This window comes from Anser cygnoides, chromosome 3 (assembly GCF_040182565.1).
Source record: "Anser cygnoides isolate HZ-2024a breed goose chromosome 3, Taihu_goose_T2T_genome, whole genome shotgun sequence".
In the NCBI taxonomy this organism is placed as follows: Eukaryota; Metazoa; Chordata; class Aves; order Anseriformes; family Anatidae; genus Anser; species Anser cygnoides.
The window spans coordinates 44,318,632-44,338,656 of record NC_089875.1 but is presented as its reverse complement, the minus strand read 5'-3'; the positions used below and the strand labels follow the sequence as shown (position 1 = coordinate 44,338,656).

The 20,025-nt window shown below is 35.9% G+C and overlaps 1 protein-coding gene and 1 long non-coding RNA gene across 2 annotated transcripts in view; one reads left to right on the top strand and one right to left on the bottom strand.

Moving 5' to 3' along the window:
• The window catches only part of NUP133 (nucleoporin 133), a 30,012-nt gene extending 12,796 nt beyond the window's left edge, over positions 1–17,216 (top strand). The window contains exons 14-26 of the mRNA XM_048047268.2: positions 816–910; positions 1,030–1,254; positions 1,387–1,509; positions 1,908–2,007; positions 2,922–3,164; positions 4,349–4,482; positions 6,121–6,279; positions 7,679–7,814; positions 9,605–9,723; positions 11,158–11,238; positions 13,360–13,424; positions 15,734–15,822; positions 16,871–17,216. Coding sequence (XP_047903225.2) covers positions 816–910; positions 1,030–1,254; positions 1,387–1,509; positions 1,908–2,007; positions 2,922–3,164; positions 4,349–4,482; positions 6,121–6,279; positions 7,679–7,814; positions 9,605–9,723; positions 11,158–11,238; positions 13,360–13,424; positions 15,734–15,822; positions 16,871–17,007 — 1,706 coding nt within the window. The 3' untranslated portion in view covers positions 17,008–17,216. The remainder of the gene's footprint in view (positions 1–815; positions 911–1,029; positions 1,255–1,386; positions 1,510–1,907; positions 2,008–2,921; positions 3,165–4,348; positions 4,483–6,120; positions 6,280–7,678; positions 7,815–9,604; positions 9,724–11,157; positions 11,239–13,359; positions 13,425–15,733; positions 15,823–16,870) is intronic.
• LOC136790409 (uncharacterized) lies at positions 13,236–18,410 on the bottom strand. Its single transcript, XR_010830294.1, has 2 exons — positions 17,796–18,410; positions 13,236–14,780 (listed from the first exon to the last, which is right to left on the bottom strand). It is a non-coding gene; the product is annotated as an uncharacterized lncRNA (long non-coding RNA).
• Positions 18,411–20,025: the final 1,615 nt, after the last annotated feature.

Genomic DNA, 20,025 nt, shown 5'->3' with positions numbered 1-20,025 from the left:
ATTTATCTACATTTATTCCTGTCTAAAGGAAGAAGGGAAAGTTCACTGCTTCTTGAAAGTAGTCTTGCTATTTTTCCTCATAGTGATAGTTCTTTTGAGATTTCTATCTTAGTAGTCTTTGGCTTAAAGCATATGTGGAATATAAGAAAAAATTAAAATAAGAAAATAATTTCACCTCTGGAAAACTCCACTGAGGTGAGATACCTGTGGGGATGCTCATGGGAAAGCTTCCATCGTCCTTACTGACTCCTTAGAGGGCCTAATTGTTTGGGCAGAAGAATATTTCTGTAAAACGCTTTTCAGAAGCAAGCTCATTTGAGGAGGAAGAAAAGTAGAGTGGTGCTCGGCAGCTACTGATGTTGTGCAGTGGAATTGTTCAGGCAATGTGCGCAATTAGGAATTAGGCCTGAGTGCCTCTTACTGCACACTTAATTTCGTAGTAGCTGTGGTCTAGGGCATAATAAATTTAGCAACAGCTAGCCCACCATGATGATAAAAATCTTAATCATACTAAAAGTTGAGTAAGCTGCTCTTTTAGCAGCATAATGAATTGAGCACTACAGAATAGTCGTGCTGATCTAAAGATATTTGATTTCTTCCAAAGGCTTTACTTGAAATATGGTAGAGTTCAAAGGCCACATTAAAAACAATGTGGCAGCAATATGTAAGTGTGTGTGCATTTGTTTAAAGAAAAATACCAGTGTGGTAACAATATAGAAATTTACAGAAATATATTTTATCTCAGAGGCAAAGTTAGTGATCAAAGAAATGAAGATACAAAGTGGTCTATTATTTTATTTTTTTTTTCTTTCTAGAAGCAGCTGGTTTCAGCAACACATCCCTAATTCTTCTTCATCAGTTAGAGGATAAGACAAAAGCTCATTCCTTCTTCATTGAGTTTCTTCATCAGGTAAAATTTTTACCATTATTCGGGTATCAGCACACGCAAGAATTCTTGAGAGAAAAATAGTTCTTTCTAGTTCATTGTTTAAAGTGCATGTTTTGTTTTTTTGTTTTGATTTTTAAAAGGTTGGCATATTTGAACGACTGGGCAGTTTTCCAGTCAGAGGGATGCCAATGGCAACTCGATTGTTGCTCTGTGAGCATGCAGAAAAACTAGCAGCAGCTATTGTTCTCAAGAATCATCACTCCAGGCTGCCTGATTTAGTGAATGCTGCTATTCTGATTGCCTTAAACAAAAGGGAGTGCGACATTCCACCAAGTCTTACCCCTGCAGATGTTTTCTTTCGAGAGGTAAGAACATCAGACTGAGTAGAACAAACCCTTTTATTTCTGAATTACTGCGTAGTATAACATGTAGTAGAAGTTGGAATACTTTAATGTATACTTTAAAAATTTTTTTGCAATTTTTCTTTCTATTTTAAGGTGTCCCAGATAGATTCCATCTTTGAATGCTTGCTAGAAGAGGAGGAGCAAATCTTGAAAGATACGCATATTGAATCAGTTGAGTGGGCCCAGATAGTTGTCAATGTGAACAACATCATTAAGGTACTGAATTGCATTCACTAAAATGTTTTTGGGAAGGGAGGGTCAAATGTTAAAGAATACATTTGAGTTATTGACATGAGAAAAGTGAATACAAATTTCGCATGCCTGAATATATTAGGAAGAAAGAGATGGTCATTTGCAGAATCAGGGGCATTCCTTTTCCTCCTGAGCCGCTGATGAAGAGAGTTTGAGAAGCTGTGAAAGCATGTGTACGTAGCAAAGAGTGAAGAGCTTGTGCTTCAGAATGGAAGTTTCTTGCTCAGACAGTGTGTACCTTTCTATATAACTGAGAAAGAAGGGGCTGTTAAAAGACGCTTCAGGATTATAAAAGACAGCATATTTTATAGCCCGTGTGTATGCAGATGGACTCAAATATTTATTTCCTTACCTTTAAACAGGATATGCTGCAAGCTGCCTGCCAGTATCGTCAATCTAGAGCCTCTTTATATAAAACAGGAGAGCTTCCAGAAAGAGAACCTGAATATATTCCTTGGACGGGTGAGAAATCTCTATTACTACATGAAAAGCATTTTTTGTTTAGAATAGGTGTATTCTGGAAAACATAAATTCCAGTCTGAATGTTAACTTACTGTTAAAAGCTGTCAATGAGAATGGGAGAAGCTAGAGGTTTGGTCAATGAAACTGAGTGACTAAATGTACATGTTTGGTCCGGTATCGACGGTAAGTCTTTAAAACTTGCAAGCCAAATTTGACTACAAAGTTTGGGAGTCAACAGTTTTATTTATATATATCCATACATGTACTGTGCACTGGTTCTAGTTGGCAGGCCTATGGGATATATAACATTTAAAATGAATCATCAAACGTGATCTAGAACTGTTTTAAAAAGGCTAGTGGTTCTCCGCGTGCTTCAATGTTTTGATGGTTTGTTAACATGAAAAATTGTCAGAACAAATGTTTGTGGCTGCATGTTCTTCTTGGTTGGTGCTTAGGCTTTCTTGAGGCCTTCGAATAAAACATACTTTTTTAGTGCTCCCAAGATCAAAATCTTTTGAAAAGGACAATACATGTAAACCATTTTGGGTATCCATGGGTTAATGGAAGTTGAATTGTTTTTTATGTGCATTCTCTGCTTTGCCCCGGAGGTCATGCAAGTGAATCTTTTCTTCAGAACAGCTGATACTGATGGCTGACGGTATAGATCTCTGTAGTTTGGGGGTGGCTTTGTTTCTTTTTTGTTTACTATATTTTGGTGAAATTTAATATTAAAAAGAAGATGGGAGTATGTGGCTTATGGAATTTTTCTAGTATTGTTCTGATTTTAACCTTAAGATGCTTATTAGCTTTTATTTTTCTTTTTTAATTGTACCTAGCAACTTTTTTATACTTCAGCATGGATTCCTTTGATGGTGAGATAGTTGTTTTAATATTTACTGTGTTTTCTTTCCAAGCGTCTAGCAGCCTGCGTTCAGCAATAACACGCCAGCATGGGATCATTCTGAAGGTGGTGTATCCTCAGGTGGACAGTAACTTACGTAGCATTGTGGCTGAACAGTTGGTGGCACTGCTGGATTGTTTTCTAGATGGCTATGTTTCTCAGCTGAAATCTGTGGACCGACCTACTGATCAAGAGAGATACAGCAATTTGGAAATGGAATATGTGCAGAAAAGATCAGAACTCTTGTCTCCTCTCCGTAAGTACTGTTTGTTTTCCTTTAATGCAAGGATTAAATGTTCCGTTTCATGAGGAAATGATGCAAACCTAATAGAGTAAATGGTGTTTGTGTATGAATTCAATTTGTTTCACATTTGCCTTCAGAGTATTAATGACTAGTTTTTCTGATTTAATGGGGTATTTGCAAAACAGATTGCAGAATTCCATACAAGATTGCATCCATGCCCATACCTCTAATAAAGCATCGCTGCTTTAATTTTTTAATTCTGCTGACTTGTTACATTTTTCTGGCAGGATTTATGTTCTGTGCTAGATGACTGAAAATATAATAGGCTTTTGAATGTTTATATTGTTGATAGTTGGAAAAAAATTATAAACATCTGAAACTTTGTTTAGTGTTCATCAGAAAAAATGTTAACTTTAGAATCTTGATTATGTAGTCAAGCCTGTTAAACATGTCAGATGTGGTCAAGTCTTTAATGAGTAACTGACAGCAAAGCCCCCCTTGTTGAGTGGAAATAACTCGAAGAAAATGTACTTTAGTAAACTTATTTTTTTTAACTTATAATGAATGATACACTATAAATAAGACAGTCTAATAATCACTGACACTTAACATATTTAAACTTCAAGAAAAATCTCTTAACTGTCTCAGTTTTACTGACATTCATGGGCTATGTTAGTTTGCAAATACATAAGTTAACAGAATACTCAGTTTTGTTTGAGAGGAAATACGAACTTCCGACTGAACATAATAAGATTAAAATGTATTTAATAGAACAACTAAAGACCATGGGATCTGTATTCAAAATATATTGTTTGAACTTTCTTTTTGGTTCTATCTGTTATCGGAAGCTTTTGCCAGCTCCTTTTTTGCTTTGTGTAATTAAATGGTTATTAATGTATTTAATGTAATTAAATGGTCACTTGTGGACTTCCACCCCTAAAGAAGCACAAATAACAGATACATGCTATCTTTCAGAGAAAACAGGGAGTATATGGGTCATTTTGTATTTTAAGCTTCTCTCCCCTTGTACTGTGGGACAGAGGTGGTAGGTATGTAAACTTGCATATGTGTAGGGTACGTATGAAGTACCTCTTTGATGTGAACACCTGAATTTTGTTTTCATTTTACGCAGACATCCTGTAACAGCTGAAGATGAGCATGTGTGATATAACTTCTTTTTCTTCTTGGTTACTTAGTTTCCCTGGGACAGTATCAGATGACAGCTGCTTTAGCAGAGAAGTACTGTGACTTTGATATCCTGGTGCAAATGTGTGAGCAGACAGACAACCAGGCCAGATTACAACGTTATATGAGTCAGTTTGCAGATCAGGTACCTCTTTTTTTTTTTTTTCCATGTTTCCTTTAGGTAGTGTTTGATAATAAGCTTGCGCCTGAAGTTTTGCAAAAAAAAAAAAAATAATAATAATAATAATAATAATTTTCTTTTAGTGTGTGTATTTACATACACGTACAGAATGAAATGTGGAAAATTAGGACCAAGATTCATCTTGCAGAACTTAATGGAGTATTTAACTTGAGCTTGTAAAAAAATAAATAAATAAAGTCGACAGAAATATGGATGTTAGTTGTATAGACAAGAGGGTTTTTTGGGACCTTTGTGCATCACTTGCACTGTCTCACTCTTGACGTCTTTCAGCATTTTGTAACTTGCTTGCTGAAGTATTGTAGTCAATAATGTTGTTTTATTAAACTAATGTAATACGAATTTAGGGATAACTTCCAAAAGAGGAGGGGAGATTGTTAAATGTATAAATAGAGGAGTTGAGAAGAGTAGGAAGCAGAAGTGTCGCTGTGTTCTTTTTTGTCGTCTTGTCAGATGCTTGTTGGGCAATTTTTCCAATATCTGTCAAAATTCAGTGTAAACATTTTTACATGTACTGAAAATTTGGCAAATGGAAGGAAAAAGGCAAAGAGACTACTTGAGGTCAGGGGGGTTGGGGAAAAAGGTTTCCAAATTTGAGAATCAGTGAGCTCAATTTTGTTTAGTTTTCCATAACAGCTGTGGAATGAAGAGTGCTCATTATTAAGTTTCGTAATGAAGAGAGTACAAAAAGGGTGTTTAATAAGAACAATTTAAAGTATCAGTAGCGGACAAAAATGAAAGTAAATATTTTTAGTCGCAAGAATCAAATACACAAATTGCTGAAGAATCTTCCATTTGTTCTCATTAGTTGTCTCGAATACCGGTGGTGGTGTGGGTTTTTTTATGTTTTGTTTGTTTTTTATTACTTAACCTCTTTTCAGAAAGTTGTTTTTAACATGACAAGCATAGAGCAGAATAGATCAGTAGATAAAGTCTTCAGACTTTATTTTTTTTAACTGTTAATGCAATTAAAGCTTAGCATTATTCCAAGATTATTCTGAAAAATCTAAATTAAATCATAAACATAAATCCTGATTAGTTATTTCACACTGAAGTTCTTGAGGATAAAATAGTTTTGAGGGATGTTTTTGGTTACAAAACAAGATTTATTTTTTCGAACAATGACTAGGGGAAATAAGGTTGCAGGTTCAGCTTGAGATAGGAGGGAATGTTTCAAAACAGTGATAGAAAAATAAACTTCCAATTATGAAACAAAGTAGTTAGCACGGAGTTCTGAGTGGTGGAAAGGAACAGGTGAAGATATTAGTTTGAACTTGTGGGTGAGGTGATACCTATTTTCAATCTTGTGGGTTACCAAAAAATTTATGTTTGGCATTTCCTTCATTTCCATTTAAGGACAAACTTGGATGCATGTATCAGCATCCATAGCAGATGAATTCTCTAAAGATTTTGTTTCTAACAGGACTTAACTCCTTTTACATCAACAGTATTTTTTTCAGTCGTGTTTTTTTTAAACAAGTTAACCCATGTTCTTACCAATTACATTCTGTTAAGTATTTTGCCTTTTAAGACAAACAAAATATTTAAAGGTAACTTTTATAATCTGTTTGTTTTCCTATTCAGAATTTCTCAGATTTCCTGTTTCGCTGGTATTTAGAAAAAGGGAAGCGAGGGAAGCTGTTATCCCAGCCTGTTGCTCAGCATGGACAGCTGGCCAGTTTCTTGCAAGCGCATGAACATCTGAGTTGGTTACATGAAATCAATAGTCAGGATTTGCAAAAGGTAGGCTTTCTTAATACAACCAAACTGAAACATCGTATGGTAAAACTTCTAACCACTGTGACAGGTATATGTTCAAGTATGCAGGTTACCTAATTCATGAACAAAAGGATGGTGCTTAACTAGGTGAACGAGGGGAGAAATGTCACAGATTATTAATGGAGTACCAAAAACCTCCCTCCAGGCACCATCTGGTGTATCATATAAGCCGCTGCATCATGTAATGGAAATTAGGCCCATGTAGATGACTGATATTTTGTATCAAGGAAGATTTATTCGGCTGAGTGATCACCACCCTGCTGTTCTGGGAGTTTACATTGAATATCAGTAACATTTTCAGAAGATCCAGCATAGGGGAAACTAAAATTTGTATTTCAAAGCTAACTTAGTGAAAGCAGAGAAATTTTGAGGTATCACAAAAGTAAAAAGTAAGAAAAAAAAAGTGCTTCATGTATATTCATAATTTGAAAGCAGTTTATTTTTAGAGGAGTTAACGTGTATGTGGGTAGATTAATGTTGTTTTGGTTTTGAACTTGTTTTTTTTGTAGCCTTGTAATCTGTCCAGTTCTTCTCCTACGTCTTGTTGATCAGTCTTCCTTCTGCTAGATTTATGAATACTTCTCACTTTTACAAATAAAAAATCTAAAGAAAAATGGCTTCTTCCGATTCATATGCACATTTATTAAATATGCAAAGGATGGTAACATCCTATTATAAATTATAGGTTGAGAATCATATATCCCTTTAAAAAATAAATAAATGGGAAAACAATAAATATTTGGTCAGAAAGGAATCTTTATAATACAAGTAAATGAAGTGTTTGGGAATCTTACTTACTCCGTTGGTGTAGACTGAGTTTTCTTTATAGCAAAGTACTACGAAGGAGGGGACCAGGATTCTAGAATAGAAGAAATTCAGTCTGGATTGCTCACTTCTGAGTAGGTGCTCAGAAATTTATTGTTCCTTTGTCAGACACAGAAGTAAATTTTTGCGCATCTGTTGGGTTACTACAGTGGTTGAAAAATAGTTAGATGTATGCCAAATTCCTGAATTAACAAATAAATAATCTGCATGCAAAGTTGTTCCGTCAAGGTGCATTTGCCTGGTTTTTATAGTGAAGTCTTCAATAAAATCCCAGAGGAACAGTATGTGAAGTTGCAGCTTATATTTAATTATAAGATAGTTTTGAGGGGTATTACAGAAAGAGAGACCTATATGTCTTCCTAAATAGCATAATACAGAATTTTAATTTGCAAGTTCTTCAAGACTTCTAAGAAATAACACGTTACAGTACTACAAATCATAAATAGCTAAGACTGCAGTTCAAGTTAAATCCTTCTTGCCTGTTAACTTTCTGATGTTAACTTCTACAACTGATCTCTAATGTGTTTATTAATTTCAGGCTCACAGAACATTGCAGACTTTAGCAAACATGGAGACCAGGTATTTTGCAAAGAAGAAAACACTTCTTGGCTTGAGCAAATTAGCTGCACTGGCATCTGACTTCTCAGAAGAAATACTGCAAGAAAAAATAGAAGGTAAGAAATAAAAACAGAGTAAGGTGAAGAATAGATTAATGAAGTTACTGAATTAGTCACATTTTTGTGAATAGTTCATTTTCTGAGTGTGAGGGCTCTAGCTTAATGTGGTATGGATACATTGGGCTGATGACTTTGCTCATGGTGGGAATGGTGAGGAAAGCAGCGTAAGGCAGTAACCGCAGTATTCACCTTCCCCTGTGCGTTAGGACTATGACATTGGGAACTTTCACCTTTTCACTTTTCCTAATAACATGCTATTAGCATAAAACAGCAGGCTGCAAAGTTGTTTTTTTTTTTTAAGTCATTAGACAGTTCAGAAGCAGCTGAAACTTCTAAACCATTCACAACATTTTTTATGAAGCTGCATTTTATATTTCATATGCAAGGTAAAAATAAATCAACTTCTTAAAGCCTAATTATTGAATAGTTATCAATGTTGAATTCCACTCAGGTCCTGAGACTCTTAGGCTCTAAGGAAATGGTGTATATATGTTATATTGTGATAGTGTACCTGCAAATATGTAAATTTGTGATCAAGAAGTGCTTCCTCAGTACTTTCTAGCATGGCTAGTGGCAGTGTTTCATTATGATCTAACTGAAAAGATATTAATGGAAAAATTGGGAATTCCTGTTCTGCTTCATTACCAAATACAGCAGTTCCACTGCTCTGCCCTTGCTATCACGCTTGAAAATACCCTTTTCCTGCTGTGAGTTTGTGAAAAAGCAAATATCCTACACTAATGGTTAAACTAATACTGGCCACCAGGGGGAAGCTTTAAAATATTACTGAAGATTATTTCTCAAGTTTGCTTCTATGAAAGTGCGTGTTTATCTACGTATGTTAGGTACAATTCTTGAATGAGATCTTGTTGAAAAACGCTTAGAATAATTGATAGCTAAGTAGGTGTTAAAAATTTATTTTTAGATTGTAATAATAATTTATTGCTTGACTTCTAAATTATCAAACATTGCATCTAATCTCTGTATGAATGCAACTTCAAAATATATGCCAATGCTGATGTGAACAATCTCATCCTTAAATAGGAAAACCTTAAACTGGGGAAAGCAAAGCTTTATTTCAAGACTGACTATCAAAATTTGGTGTGGGCTTTATTCTGGTACACACTTCTGTATGACAGAGGGCATAGCTTTTTAAATTTATGCTCTTTGTGTATAGGCTTTGCATTTATAAAGAAAGAGTAATTATTTCTGCCATGTTCTGCTTATCCACTTGAACAGATAAAATACTCCTTTAGAATTATTTTCACATTTTCACCATGCAATGGAACTGGGGTTGGAGTTCGCGTTCTGTGCGTGAAGTTACTCTGTGTTGATTCTGTTTCAGCCTAATAGGTTTCAGGCTGTACTGGAAAATAAAACAGTTCAGAAAGGAATAATTCATGGGATGCAGCAACTCCATTGCACAGATCTTCAGCCAGAATGTGACTCTTAGAAATCACAGCCAGCTTGCTTTCCTGCCTAGTGCCATAGCATCCCTCCAATCCTATGTATCTGTTTTCTGGTTTTGAGGAGGGGGGGTGGGGAAGCTGTCAGTCAGCTTTACACTGGGAACCTGACTGGAAAATAACAACTAGTTCACTGGGATGACAGTAGTGCAGTAGAAGTATTTCTGTGCTTAGGCAACATAGAAGTACCCAAATAAAATGCTTCATAAGAAATATTTGTAGACCTGAAAAATATTGTAACTTGGCAGTTGTTGCTGTGCCATAGACTTTATTACTACATTTTAATAACATGAAACATTTATTTTCTTAAATGACTACAAGAAATATCGGAACAGGAACGCTTCCTGTTACATCAGGAGACGCTCCCTGAACAGTTACTGTTAGAGAAACAGTTGAACCTCAGTGATATGCCAGTGCTGTCTGCATCTCAGCTCATTGATGTAAGTATCTCCTGTCTTCTCTGTTACACAGATAGAGTTCCAGTATATTTTCTACTCCAGTGTTATAAAATAAACTAGATCACAGCTGTTTTTATGTCTTATTTGACTTGCTAACCACTTAAAGATCTGACATATGAAATTGTTTACCTTTGCTTTGTTTATTTTGTTTACCTATAGCAAATTTCAAAATATCTTTTTTAGTTCAGAATTTTCTTGTTGCATATGTGTTTTTGAGTGCTGCTAGGAGAAGCAGCAGATCAAATCAGTGCCAGAAGCTGTCTTACTGGTCTAAACCAGTTTTTGGAAATGAGATAATTTTTACCTTCTGTCACATCCTCAGCAGGGCAAAACTTGAAAGGCAGAGGGAACAAATAATAACAACTTAATGAAGAAAGATGCTACAGTCTAGAAATGGAAAGGGCTGGAAGTGAGAAAGAGCACCCACAGTCTTTGTCTTTAAAAACAATGAACAACAGCAACAAAAAAGCAACTTGTTCCAATTCTGGCATCAACAGAGCTGACTGCTCCTCCACACTCCTTTCTGGTGGGAGCTGGGAACCAGTGGCCTTATTTTATCATCCAGTGATGCATACAAAAATATTTGTTGAATAGCAACATTACGGTATAAAACCAACCATGCCTTGTCTGTTAATTTAGCAACACGTTAATTTTCTGTAATCTTGTGGAAAATTAGGAGCTGGTATTGCACCTGTTAGAATTTTCCCCGTTTTCTTAGAACAATGTGAAGAGTCAGTAGATTCTGAAGTCGTTACCTCTGTCTTTAAGTGAAGCTGACTGTGGGATGACAGAAGAGTAAGAAGTGTCATGGTTTGACAAGTGCTGGCACCGTGCCAGGGTTCCTTCTGAATTCTCTCTGTCAAACCCATGTTCTTACTTGCTACTTGCAGTGCCAGAATGAAACTTAGGAAGTGTAAACAAACAGTGCATTAATATTAGTTTTGCTTTTAAGTACTAATTTAGAACATTGTTTATGGGGAGGGGGGTGAATGAAATGTGAATAGCAAACTTACCTGTTTGTAAAAGGTGAAAGGCAGTACATGTGGTTATGTACTGCTTCAAGCTTTAATTGTCAAAATAATTCTGAGAGCTCATTTTATTTGTGGAGCTGAGCTCTAGCTACAGTAGTCCAGGAATGTTACAGCCTTAAATGGTACTTAAATTTGAAACCTAGCAGCCTTATATCCAATGTCATTTGTCCACAGACCATTGTCATGTATGTGGAATGCTGCTCTAAAACCTTAAGTATATTCCTTACTATAAAAATACTTGCAATTGAATCAAGGCATATTTTCAAGAGAAGGTCATGTAAGTGGAAAATACATGGTGGTCTTCCCACAATGAGTTGTTCATGATATCAGTTACATTAGTTTGTAGGCTAAAAATAATTCTCTACGTTAATCTTTCATGTCGTAGATGTACATATGTGATGAGAACAGAAGGGCCAACGAGTATGACTTCAAGAAAGCACTTGATCTACTGGAATATATTGATGAGGTAGGAAAAGGTTTTGAAGAGTTTCTAATCCAGAGACTTTTTTTTTGATCATTTAAGCGAGAATGTTGCATCTGTAGTTAGTTAAGAACATATTGGCTTAGTGTACGGTAGTTAAAAATAGTCCCTAATGTGTTTTTTGGTTTGTTTTTAAGTCACTGGAGACTTAATGCCAAGTGGGGTTTAGATCATTGAAGAAAAATTACACTCCTCATCTTCAGTTCCCATTTATAGTCTAGTTTCTTTTTTAGAGCCTTGCTTCCCTACAGGCTTCCTGCAAACAGGACAAAAATTATCTGTTTTCAGTTGTTCAGTTCATGCATCATCCCTAGTGGCAGTTTCTCTGATGGTTTATGAGATAAGGTGGAATAAAGAACACCAACTTTTTAACACATGAATAGCACTGAACCACAGATTTGTTATCCTAAGCTCGAAGTGCTCGCTGCATCTCACTGTATGATCTGGTAACTTGCCAGGAGAAACTTTCCAGTAAGCATGAATAAATCAACTTCTGAGAAACATCAAACCAGAATTAAAAGCAACCTTCACTAAAAAGCAGCGGCTGTATTATTTCAGCAAACTATTTCAGATTTCTCTTATGGATCAGTTGGAATGTATTCCTTGGTAACTGAAAATGAGAGCTTTTTTCAGATTATCCCAGTTCATGTTTGTCTGGGTAGAAGGAATCCAAGTAGAAAAAAAACCCTCCTTTTATTAATATTTACAAAACGATTGTTCCATTTTGTTGGCCTTCGGTAATTTTGGTTTGATGACTATAAACATCTCTAACTTTGATTTTTTTAGCTGCTTTTAATTTATTTTTAAATGGAATTTTCTTTTGAATAATGTTTATTTACTGTTTATTAACTAGTATTTATTTATTTATATATGAATCTGTTTATTTTTCTTGTGTTCACAACTACACCGTATTTTGTACCGTGGAGTATTACTGCTTTGTCATTTACATTGAGTGGCTTTTTAGTTTAAAAAGAAAATGCCGTATGATTTTCTGACTTTTCCCTTCAATTTTACAAAGTAGAATCTGAATTTTGCATTAAATAAATAAAAAATAATATTTTTTTTGCAGTAAAATAAGTCTGAGTAAACTCATTTTGGTTCAGTCTTTCAAATTAATTTTCCCCTTGAATTTGTCTCCCTGTTTCACCAACATTGAGACAGAGACAACTATATTGTTTTTTTTTTATGTCTTTGAAGAAGGAAAAGGGAACATGAGATCTCAAAATTATTTTTTTTTTGCTCTGACATTTAAGTCTCTTAACTTAGGTAGAACCATTCAGCAAATGATGGCTTAGCTTAGTTTTTGCAGAGATGAGTTCAGCTAAATGTAGGGTTTGGTTTGGTTGTCCGTAATGGATACAAGTGCAATTCACAGCACTTTAAGAACGCGTATGTGTTCACCAGTTTTCCTAGCTTTTCTCCAGCAAAAGCTTAAAGACAAGGCCCATCCTTTTGCTTCCAGGCTTTTAAAGGCAAGAGATCATAGCTTTATGAGGGGAATTTAAAGTAGCTGTGATGCTTTAGGACATTGGGAGGTGAAAAAAATACGTGGTCTCTTCTGTCATTAAATCTTAAAAGGGTCTCTGACACCAATTATCTCAAAGTTTCTCTGCAAAGAATGGACTGACCTTTCCAAGACAAGTGTGTATTTTTTGAAGACATGTATTTTATGACTACATTAATAAATGTCCTAATTGTGTATGTTAATGCACGTCAGCTAGCTTGGCCACACCAAGAAAAGAGCCTTGAGTTCAGTCACCATTTAACAAATGTTAAAATTAAACTTGCCTGGAATAAACTGTTTTACATACTGGTAGTTGTTTGTGCTTTGGAATATATCCTGTTTTCAAATTGAGGTAGTTGGTCTTCAGTGATAGTGTGGGGATGTAGAAAGCCTGAGCCATGTCTTCAAAAGGAAGTGAACTGTCTTGAGTGGTTCAACGGTATCATCAGCTCATCTGTTAAAACAGGAGGTGTTTAAAAAAAAAAAAAAAAAGAGTTCAATACTTGAAGAATCTAACTGATTGGTGTAATCTGTGTGACACAGTGATTACTTTTTAAACAAATTTTAAAATTACCTCTCTTTTTTCCTTACATGATGTGAAGGAAGAGGAAGTGGATGTAAATGATCTGAAACTTAAAATTCTCTGCATGGCGCTCCGAAGAGATGGGTAAGTGCAATATGAATAAAAATTACCAGGAGTATTTGTGACATAGCTTTTCCAGAATTACACATTGGTGTACTGTTCTTCAGCTCATTGCAAAGATTGAATTTCATAGTGTGAAGTTTATAAAGTATGAAGTAACTGGTCAGAAAGTGTGTGGAAACCTCCATTTTAAAAAAATTGTATAGTACTTTGCTTAGCTCACTGGCAACCTCCTATGCATTTTCAACACCCGAGAAGCAGAGATGTAGTCATACAGCTCTCATTCTTGAACCCTTTGCGAAGGTAAAAGCAGTGATCAGTGCTGAAACTTTTCTTCCCCTTTGAAGCATCTCAAGATGAAGCTTTTTAAGAGCAACATGTGCAGATATCACTCCTACAAACTTTTATTTCACTTATTTTTGACCACTGAACCACTTCGACAATTTCATGACTTCTTAATATTAAACTGCATTCTTAACTCTAAGAGATCAAACCCCGGTGGCTTAAAAGACACTCTTACGGGTCTCCAGCACTGAATACAGGCTGAATCCAACTGGTCAGAAAAATCTTCTCATCAAGCAATGCTACTGTTCTTTTTAAGGGTAAATAGCTCAAATGGTATTCCCTCCCTGTCTTTACTAATTTCCAGAAGTTATCCAGCTTTACTAACTTCTATCTTTGTTCTTAGGAATAAAAGATGAGGATACATTCCAAATGCACCAAGCTATTTGTGATGGGCATGGATATAAGCACCATTTACATTCACACATACACATAGGATAGATTCCAAGGGACAATTGTCTGTAGAAAATAAACTCCTAGCTGCATGACTAAGTTATTGTCACACATGACACAAATATATGCAGAAACAGGTTCATGCTATTCTGTTTTCTTCCCTTCCTGTTAATTTCAAGACAGAGGTATCTAGAATCCCTGCATGGCACCAAGCCAGTAATTGGTTTGTGTCCTGTCTACCCTGAACCAAGAACAGAGATTCGGATGCAATATTTAAACCATTCAAATTACGTACAGTGCTGACAACATGTTGCCTGCTCCTCTAGCTAAACAGGTACAATTTGAGATCGCTTTGTACTAGTTAGTGTTTGGGAAGCTTGATCTCCCAGTTGAGTTTCCTGTCCAGCAAGGCTCACAAAGGTTTACAAAGAGGTCAGTCACAGTTTCAAAAGAGGTACTTTTAATTTTCATCACTGTGTGAAACGAAGTATTTGACATATTACAGAACCTACCTGTAAGGGTGGCATCTGTTTGCTACCAGAACAACTACAAATGGTGGTGAGCTTCTCAGGTAGAACAGAGGGCCTTGGCTGAACATGTTCCTGCCATTCTGGTAGGGCTCTCATTATCTCTCCTTCTCTGTGCCTAGGAGAAGGAAACCATCACCACCCCTTTCCCCTTCACTGCCTCCTTCCCTCAAGCTCTTCCCAGTAGATTTAATGATGAAGATCTAGAAATTTTGGAGTTACAGTGACATCCAGGGTAAAACTGGTTTCAGTGAAGTACGGAGGATTTGGCAGTAAGAGTTTCTGGGAGACAGGTCCAGATCTGAACCACATCCTATTAGCCAAAGGAAACCCATGTTAGTTTAGGAATTGACATGGATGTTCTTGTGTGGCGGTTTAACACACAAAACAGGGAATTTTAACAACTGAAAGGTCAGAACCCCAGCAAAGGAAGTTAGGTCGGTGTTGACTTAAAGCTGCTTGCTATGTGTAGAGCTCTGTAAAAATCAAAGTGTCCTTTAAAATAACATTTCTCTTAGAAAAATGTTTGGAGCTTTCTTATCACAGGTGAGACTTGCATTCATAAGTTTTTTGCATTTAATCACAAATGAAACTCAACTTGAATTTTTGTGCACTGTTACAGGACTGCAACTTGTATTAGATATTTTTTTCCTCTCGTTTTCAAACATATTAGCAAATTCCTGCTCTTGGTTTATTCTACCAGAAGATAAATCTCTACTTTCATCTCAATCAGTAATTACTCAGAATAGTTAATTTTTGTCTTGATGGGTAATACTTGTGTTTTTTATCAAAGAAATAATGTTTGTGTTTATGATTCAGAAGGCAGTAAGCGTTTCCATTGTCCTCCTAACTAGACTATGTTATAGTAGTGCAGTTATTACAGTCTTACTCTTGGAATAAATAACTAACTCAGGATAAAGAGACCTCTTGCTCTGAGGTATAGCCAAGCACGTAACATTGCGTGAACATAATCACCTTTGCTAACTCACTGGATTTCCTGTATATTTTTTCTTATTTGCATTTGTTTTTTACCTATGCAGTTCTCTTAAAAAATTATTCTTTGACTTGCAGATGGTCCAACTCAGAAGGTAGAGATGATCCAATTGAAGCATCTAAAGACAGTATATTTGTGAAAATATTACAGAAACTATTGAAAGAAGGTAAAGTGTACTTAAATGTGAACTTGAAAAGCTTAACTTCTTGAAATTTGGTGTTTCAAAAACTACTTAAAATGAACACTAATATATAAGAAAAGTAGCATAAGTGAATTCTTAGAGTAATACAAACCTCCATGTGCATTCCACTAGATAACTAATTCCCATATGATTATAATTCTCTCTCTATGAAACACTGGGGATGTGAAAGAGATGAGCTAATTTATTGGTTACAATGTCAGTGCCCTCAAATTATTGGCTTAGTAGAGCAGCTGTCAGATTTTGCATGTTTTTTTTATTGCATAGTAAAGCATGTCTTCTGGAGTCAAATGCATATCTTCTGTAAGATAAGGGATTAATATTTAATCATCTATCATTCAGAAGAGTGTGAAATATTTTAGCTCAAATGTTTTTTATGTTCCAAAAAGCAAAATCAAAATGGATACCACCATGACTCTCACTAAGCTAAAAATGCCCATAGGAAGCTGTGGTCATAGAAGTTACAGCTTTGGGGAGGGAATGGCAGGGAGGACAAGGAATAAGCAATTTAAAGTTAAAAAAAAAAATTAAATAAGTCAGATTTTAATACTACTACAAATGCCCTCTTTCCAGATTCGAGAAGGCACAACATCAGAAATACAAAAATTAAGTTCTTCAGAACAGTTCAATCCTATCAATTTCTACCCTTCTTGTGAGATTTTCACAGCTTAGGCTGAAGTGTTGCAACTGATAACTGGAAGTATTTATTATATGACTGATTTTTTTTATTTCCTTTGTGACATGATACGTAATGATGTAGATTTCATGTTTAAGAATTTTAGGTTTAATAATGAATTTAGGGATAAAATCATTGGGGAGCTCTGTTTGAGCAGGAAGTATTTTTTGGACTCAGTTTTACAAGATACGTAATTGTTATTTCATTTCTCTATGTGCATAATAGAATTTGATCCTCCCAATCCCAAAAAAGGCAGAAGTGGGTGTTTACTTAAAAAGATCTTAAATGCCAATGCAAAGTACTTTTATCAGTTTGGTAATTTAAGGTTTTGTGTTGCAGGAGTTCAGCTAAGTGAATATTTACCAGAGGTGAAGGACTTCCTGCAGGCAAATGAACTTGACCACTTGAAAAATAATCCTTACTTCGCATTTGTGTTAAAGGCAAACTATGAACTCTACGTTCAGGGGCAAGCATGATGATTGACACTTTTAAAAATATTTTTTTCTAAAGTCCTGTTGAATTCATGTCTACTTTTTTTTACATTCTGTTATTTTCCTAAAACTTTGTAATAAAGGCTATGGAGAGTAATATACTTGGTCTTAAATTTATAGACATTGACACTTCAGTCAGGAGAGCAAGGGGTGCATTTTCAGGCAAAAGAAAAATAAAGTTTTCATTTTCCATACATCTTGTAAACTTGCTATTTCATTTTATATCTTCATTAGTATGAGTCCTACCCGACAGTCAGATACACAGACACGTGGGGTGAAATGTGCAACCCACTGAAGGAGGTGTTAACTCTTGCTGTCACTTCACAGGGGCTGTGATTTCAGTTCAGAGAACATACTGAAAACATTAACGCTGGATGATTGTATCGCTTGCTAAAGAAACAATTATATAGAATAGCTCTATTCTCAACACTTCGTGTATTGTGCGGTGTGCGGATATACACTTTCTGCTGTAGGAACTAGGTAATTTCAATTTTGCATTAAACATTACTGTAAGGAAAGCTGACTTGTCGTTAGTCGCTCAGCTTGTCAGTGACAGCCATAAAGCACGGTTCTCGTAGGAATTCCCCTGCTCCAGTAAGAATACCATTCTTCTAATATACCTGATTTTATATTTTATAATACTTTTTACAGTGTTTTGAAAAAGCAAGTTTATCTGTCTGTAGCTTTCATATAAACTATATCTATAATTATATATAACTATAAACTATATGGATGTCTAGAGCACATGTTAAAAATGAGATTTAAGAGCTCACCGGGCAGTCATTCACTGTAACTGCTTGAATCTAGGCTGTCAAGAAACCTAGAGAGCAGTTAATGGAAGTGAGAGTCCAGCATGATCGTCCTTACTCGGCGACTTGTTCTTTACTAGCTGATGCTACTGATAGTCTCCTTTTTTTCTTTTTTTAATAACACCACGTTGTCCCAGTTATCTCTAATGTGGGAAGACAAAATAAATAAATCCATTTCAGTTATTCTGGGTGGTAGCAGATTTTAATTTTTAAGCTAAATCAATGTTACTTTAATCTGTAACACTGCACCTTTCCTTTGCAAGTAGTTTAACATGAAGAGAATGAATGCAGAGCAAGTTGCATGCCCTTATGTTTTACTTCTCTGGCCAGATGCCTGCTGCAACAACTTGATCCAACAGCTGAGAAGGTCAGAAGTTAAATCGGTTGAAGAGAATCCAGTTTCTAGTTTTAAAAGCGCAGCTCCCCTTCCGTTGCTTCCCCTCCTCCCTGTACTAATACAGTAAGCTGGGCTGAGAGTCTGAACATGTTTGGAAGAATAGCTTTATCTAGAGAGGTTCTAACTAATATGGGAAAGAAATGCATTAGCAGTCATCTTCTAAGATTGTTCTAAGAAACAAACTTTGCTCTTCTGCTGTCTTATGTGGTTGATAACAAATCATGGGTGCAACTCCTAGCTGTGGTTTCAAAGAAGTGGGGTATTTAAGGCATTCAAAAAAGTCCACATCTTTGTTTAAATATCACTTTAAAGGTGGTTTCATGTTATTGGTAAGTGTAATGTTTTAAAGGAAAGGGAATACTGTAACAGATGATTGACATCCCATGCTGAAATATGTTCTACCTGAACTTTTACTAGACACGTTTTGCTTGAAGAGGAATCTCTTTAATTGACTGTCTGCAGTAAAATACTTCGGGGATATCTTATCCCTTCCTAGACTGTCGGCTGCCTGTATTCTGTTAGGACTGACAGGATAAGCCCAGGAAAGCTTCCTCGAGAAGGACGTGTTTCTGTTCACCCGTAGCTATCAGTCTGCTTCAAAGCTCTTGGCTTCCTTCGTGAGATGTGTTTATTCCGGTTGGTGTAAAAGTACTCTGCAAGTTCTCAGGAAACAATCAGCCGTGTAGTCTTCACAATTAATGTTTTATTCTACTGCAGGGTTAGGAGGTATTTGGCATTTGTACAATGCCTTTCATCTGTCTATTGCCAAAACAGAAGGCTACGGGCAAGGAGTTTACTTAAATAAAACCTCATTAAAATAACTTCCATGCCTAAACTGAAGTTAAGTGTTCTCTCGTGCTAGGAATGTTAAATTGGTTCACTGTTGTATTAAGGAGCTTGAAAAGACGGGGATTTGGGAATGGCGAGGAGGAATAGCCCTGTTTCATTATGTAATAAGTCGCTCTTATACAGAACTCTTGTCTCGGATTACTGTATGGGGAGGATGCCTTCATTTACCACTGCATATCAAAGGTCATGCAGGAGCTCCGGTTTTGTCACACTTGGAAACAATTAAGAAAGCTGGAACATAAAACAGCAGGTTTTGACTAAAACAGCTAAAGGAGTGTGGACAGCTCCGTTAGAATAAGGTGGTATATGGTATATCTTTTCTCTTAAATAGTTACTTTTTCATCGATGGGAAATACACGCAGTACAAAATGCTTCTATCCTCTATGGTCATAAGAGTTGCAGGAAAGTTTATCAATTTCCATTTGTGGTAGGTTTCATTAGTTGTTCGTTGTGGATAGTGGTTTTCCTTGTGCTCTCTTTTGGAAACTAAAATATTTTCTGATTTATAGCCTAAATCAGATTGATTTAGTGAATCCAACACTGTCACCATTTTGCTGTGAACTGTATTTGGGTAAAGAGAAAATTAAGAGCGACCACGGGGAAAGAGTAAGTTTAGGCTTGTGTCAGCTTTCATTGAAGGACCATTGAGAATGTTTATCTTTCAGCAGTGTTAATGTTTTAGGCGGGATTTCTGTTACAAACACAACTTGATTTCAGATTCACAGCCTAATCAAATTGACTGACTGTATTTTGGAAGCCGGGAGTCTCACAGTTCTGCAAATAAATTTGATGGCTGTGATTCCCTTAAGTGCTTTCAGGCTTCTGGTTTTTGTACTGCCAGTTGTAGATGACAGAACTGAAGAATAATAACGCAAGTTGAAAAATAGCACGAAGGAACAGCATCTTTTATCCCCAGTATAATTTAATACAGTAACATGACAGCGAATG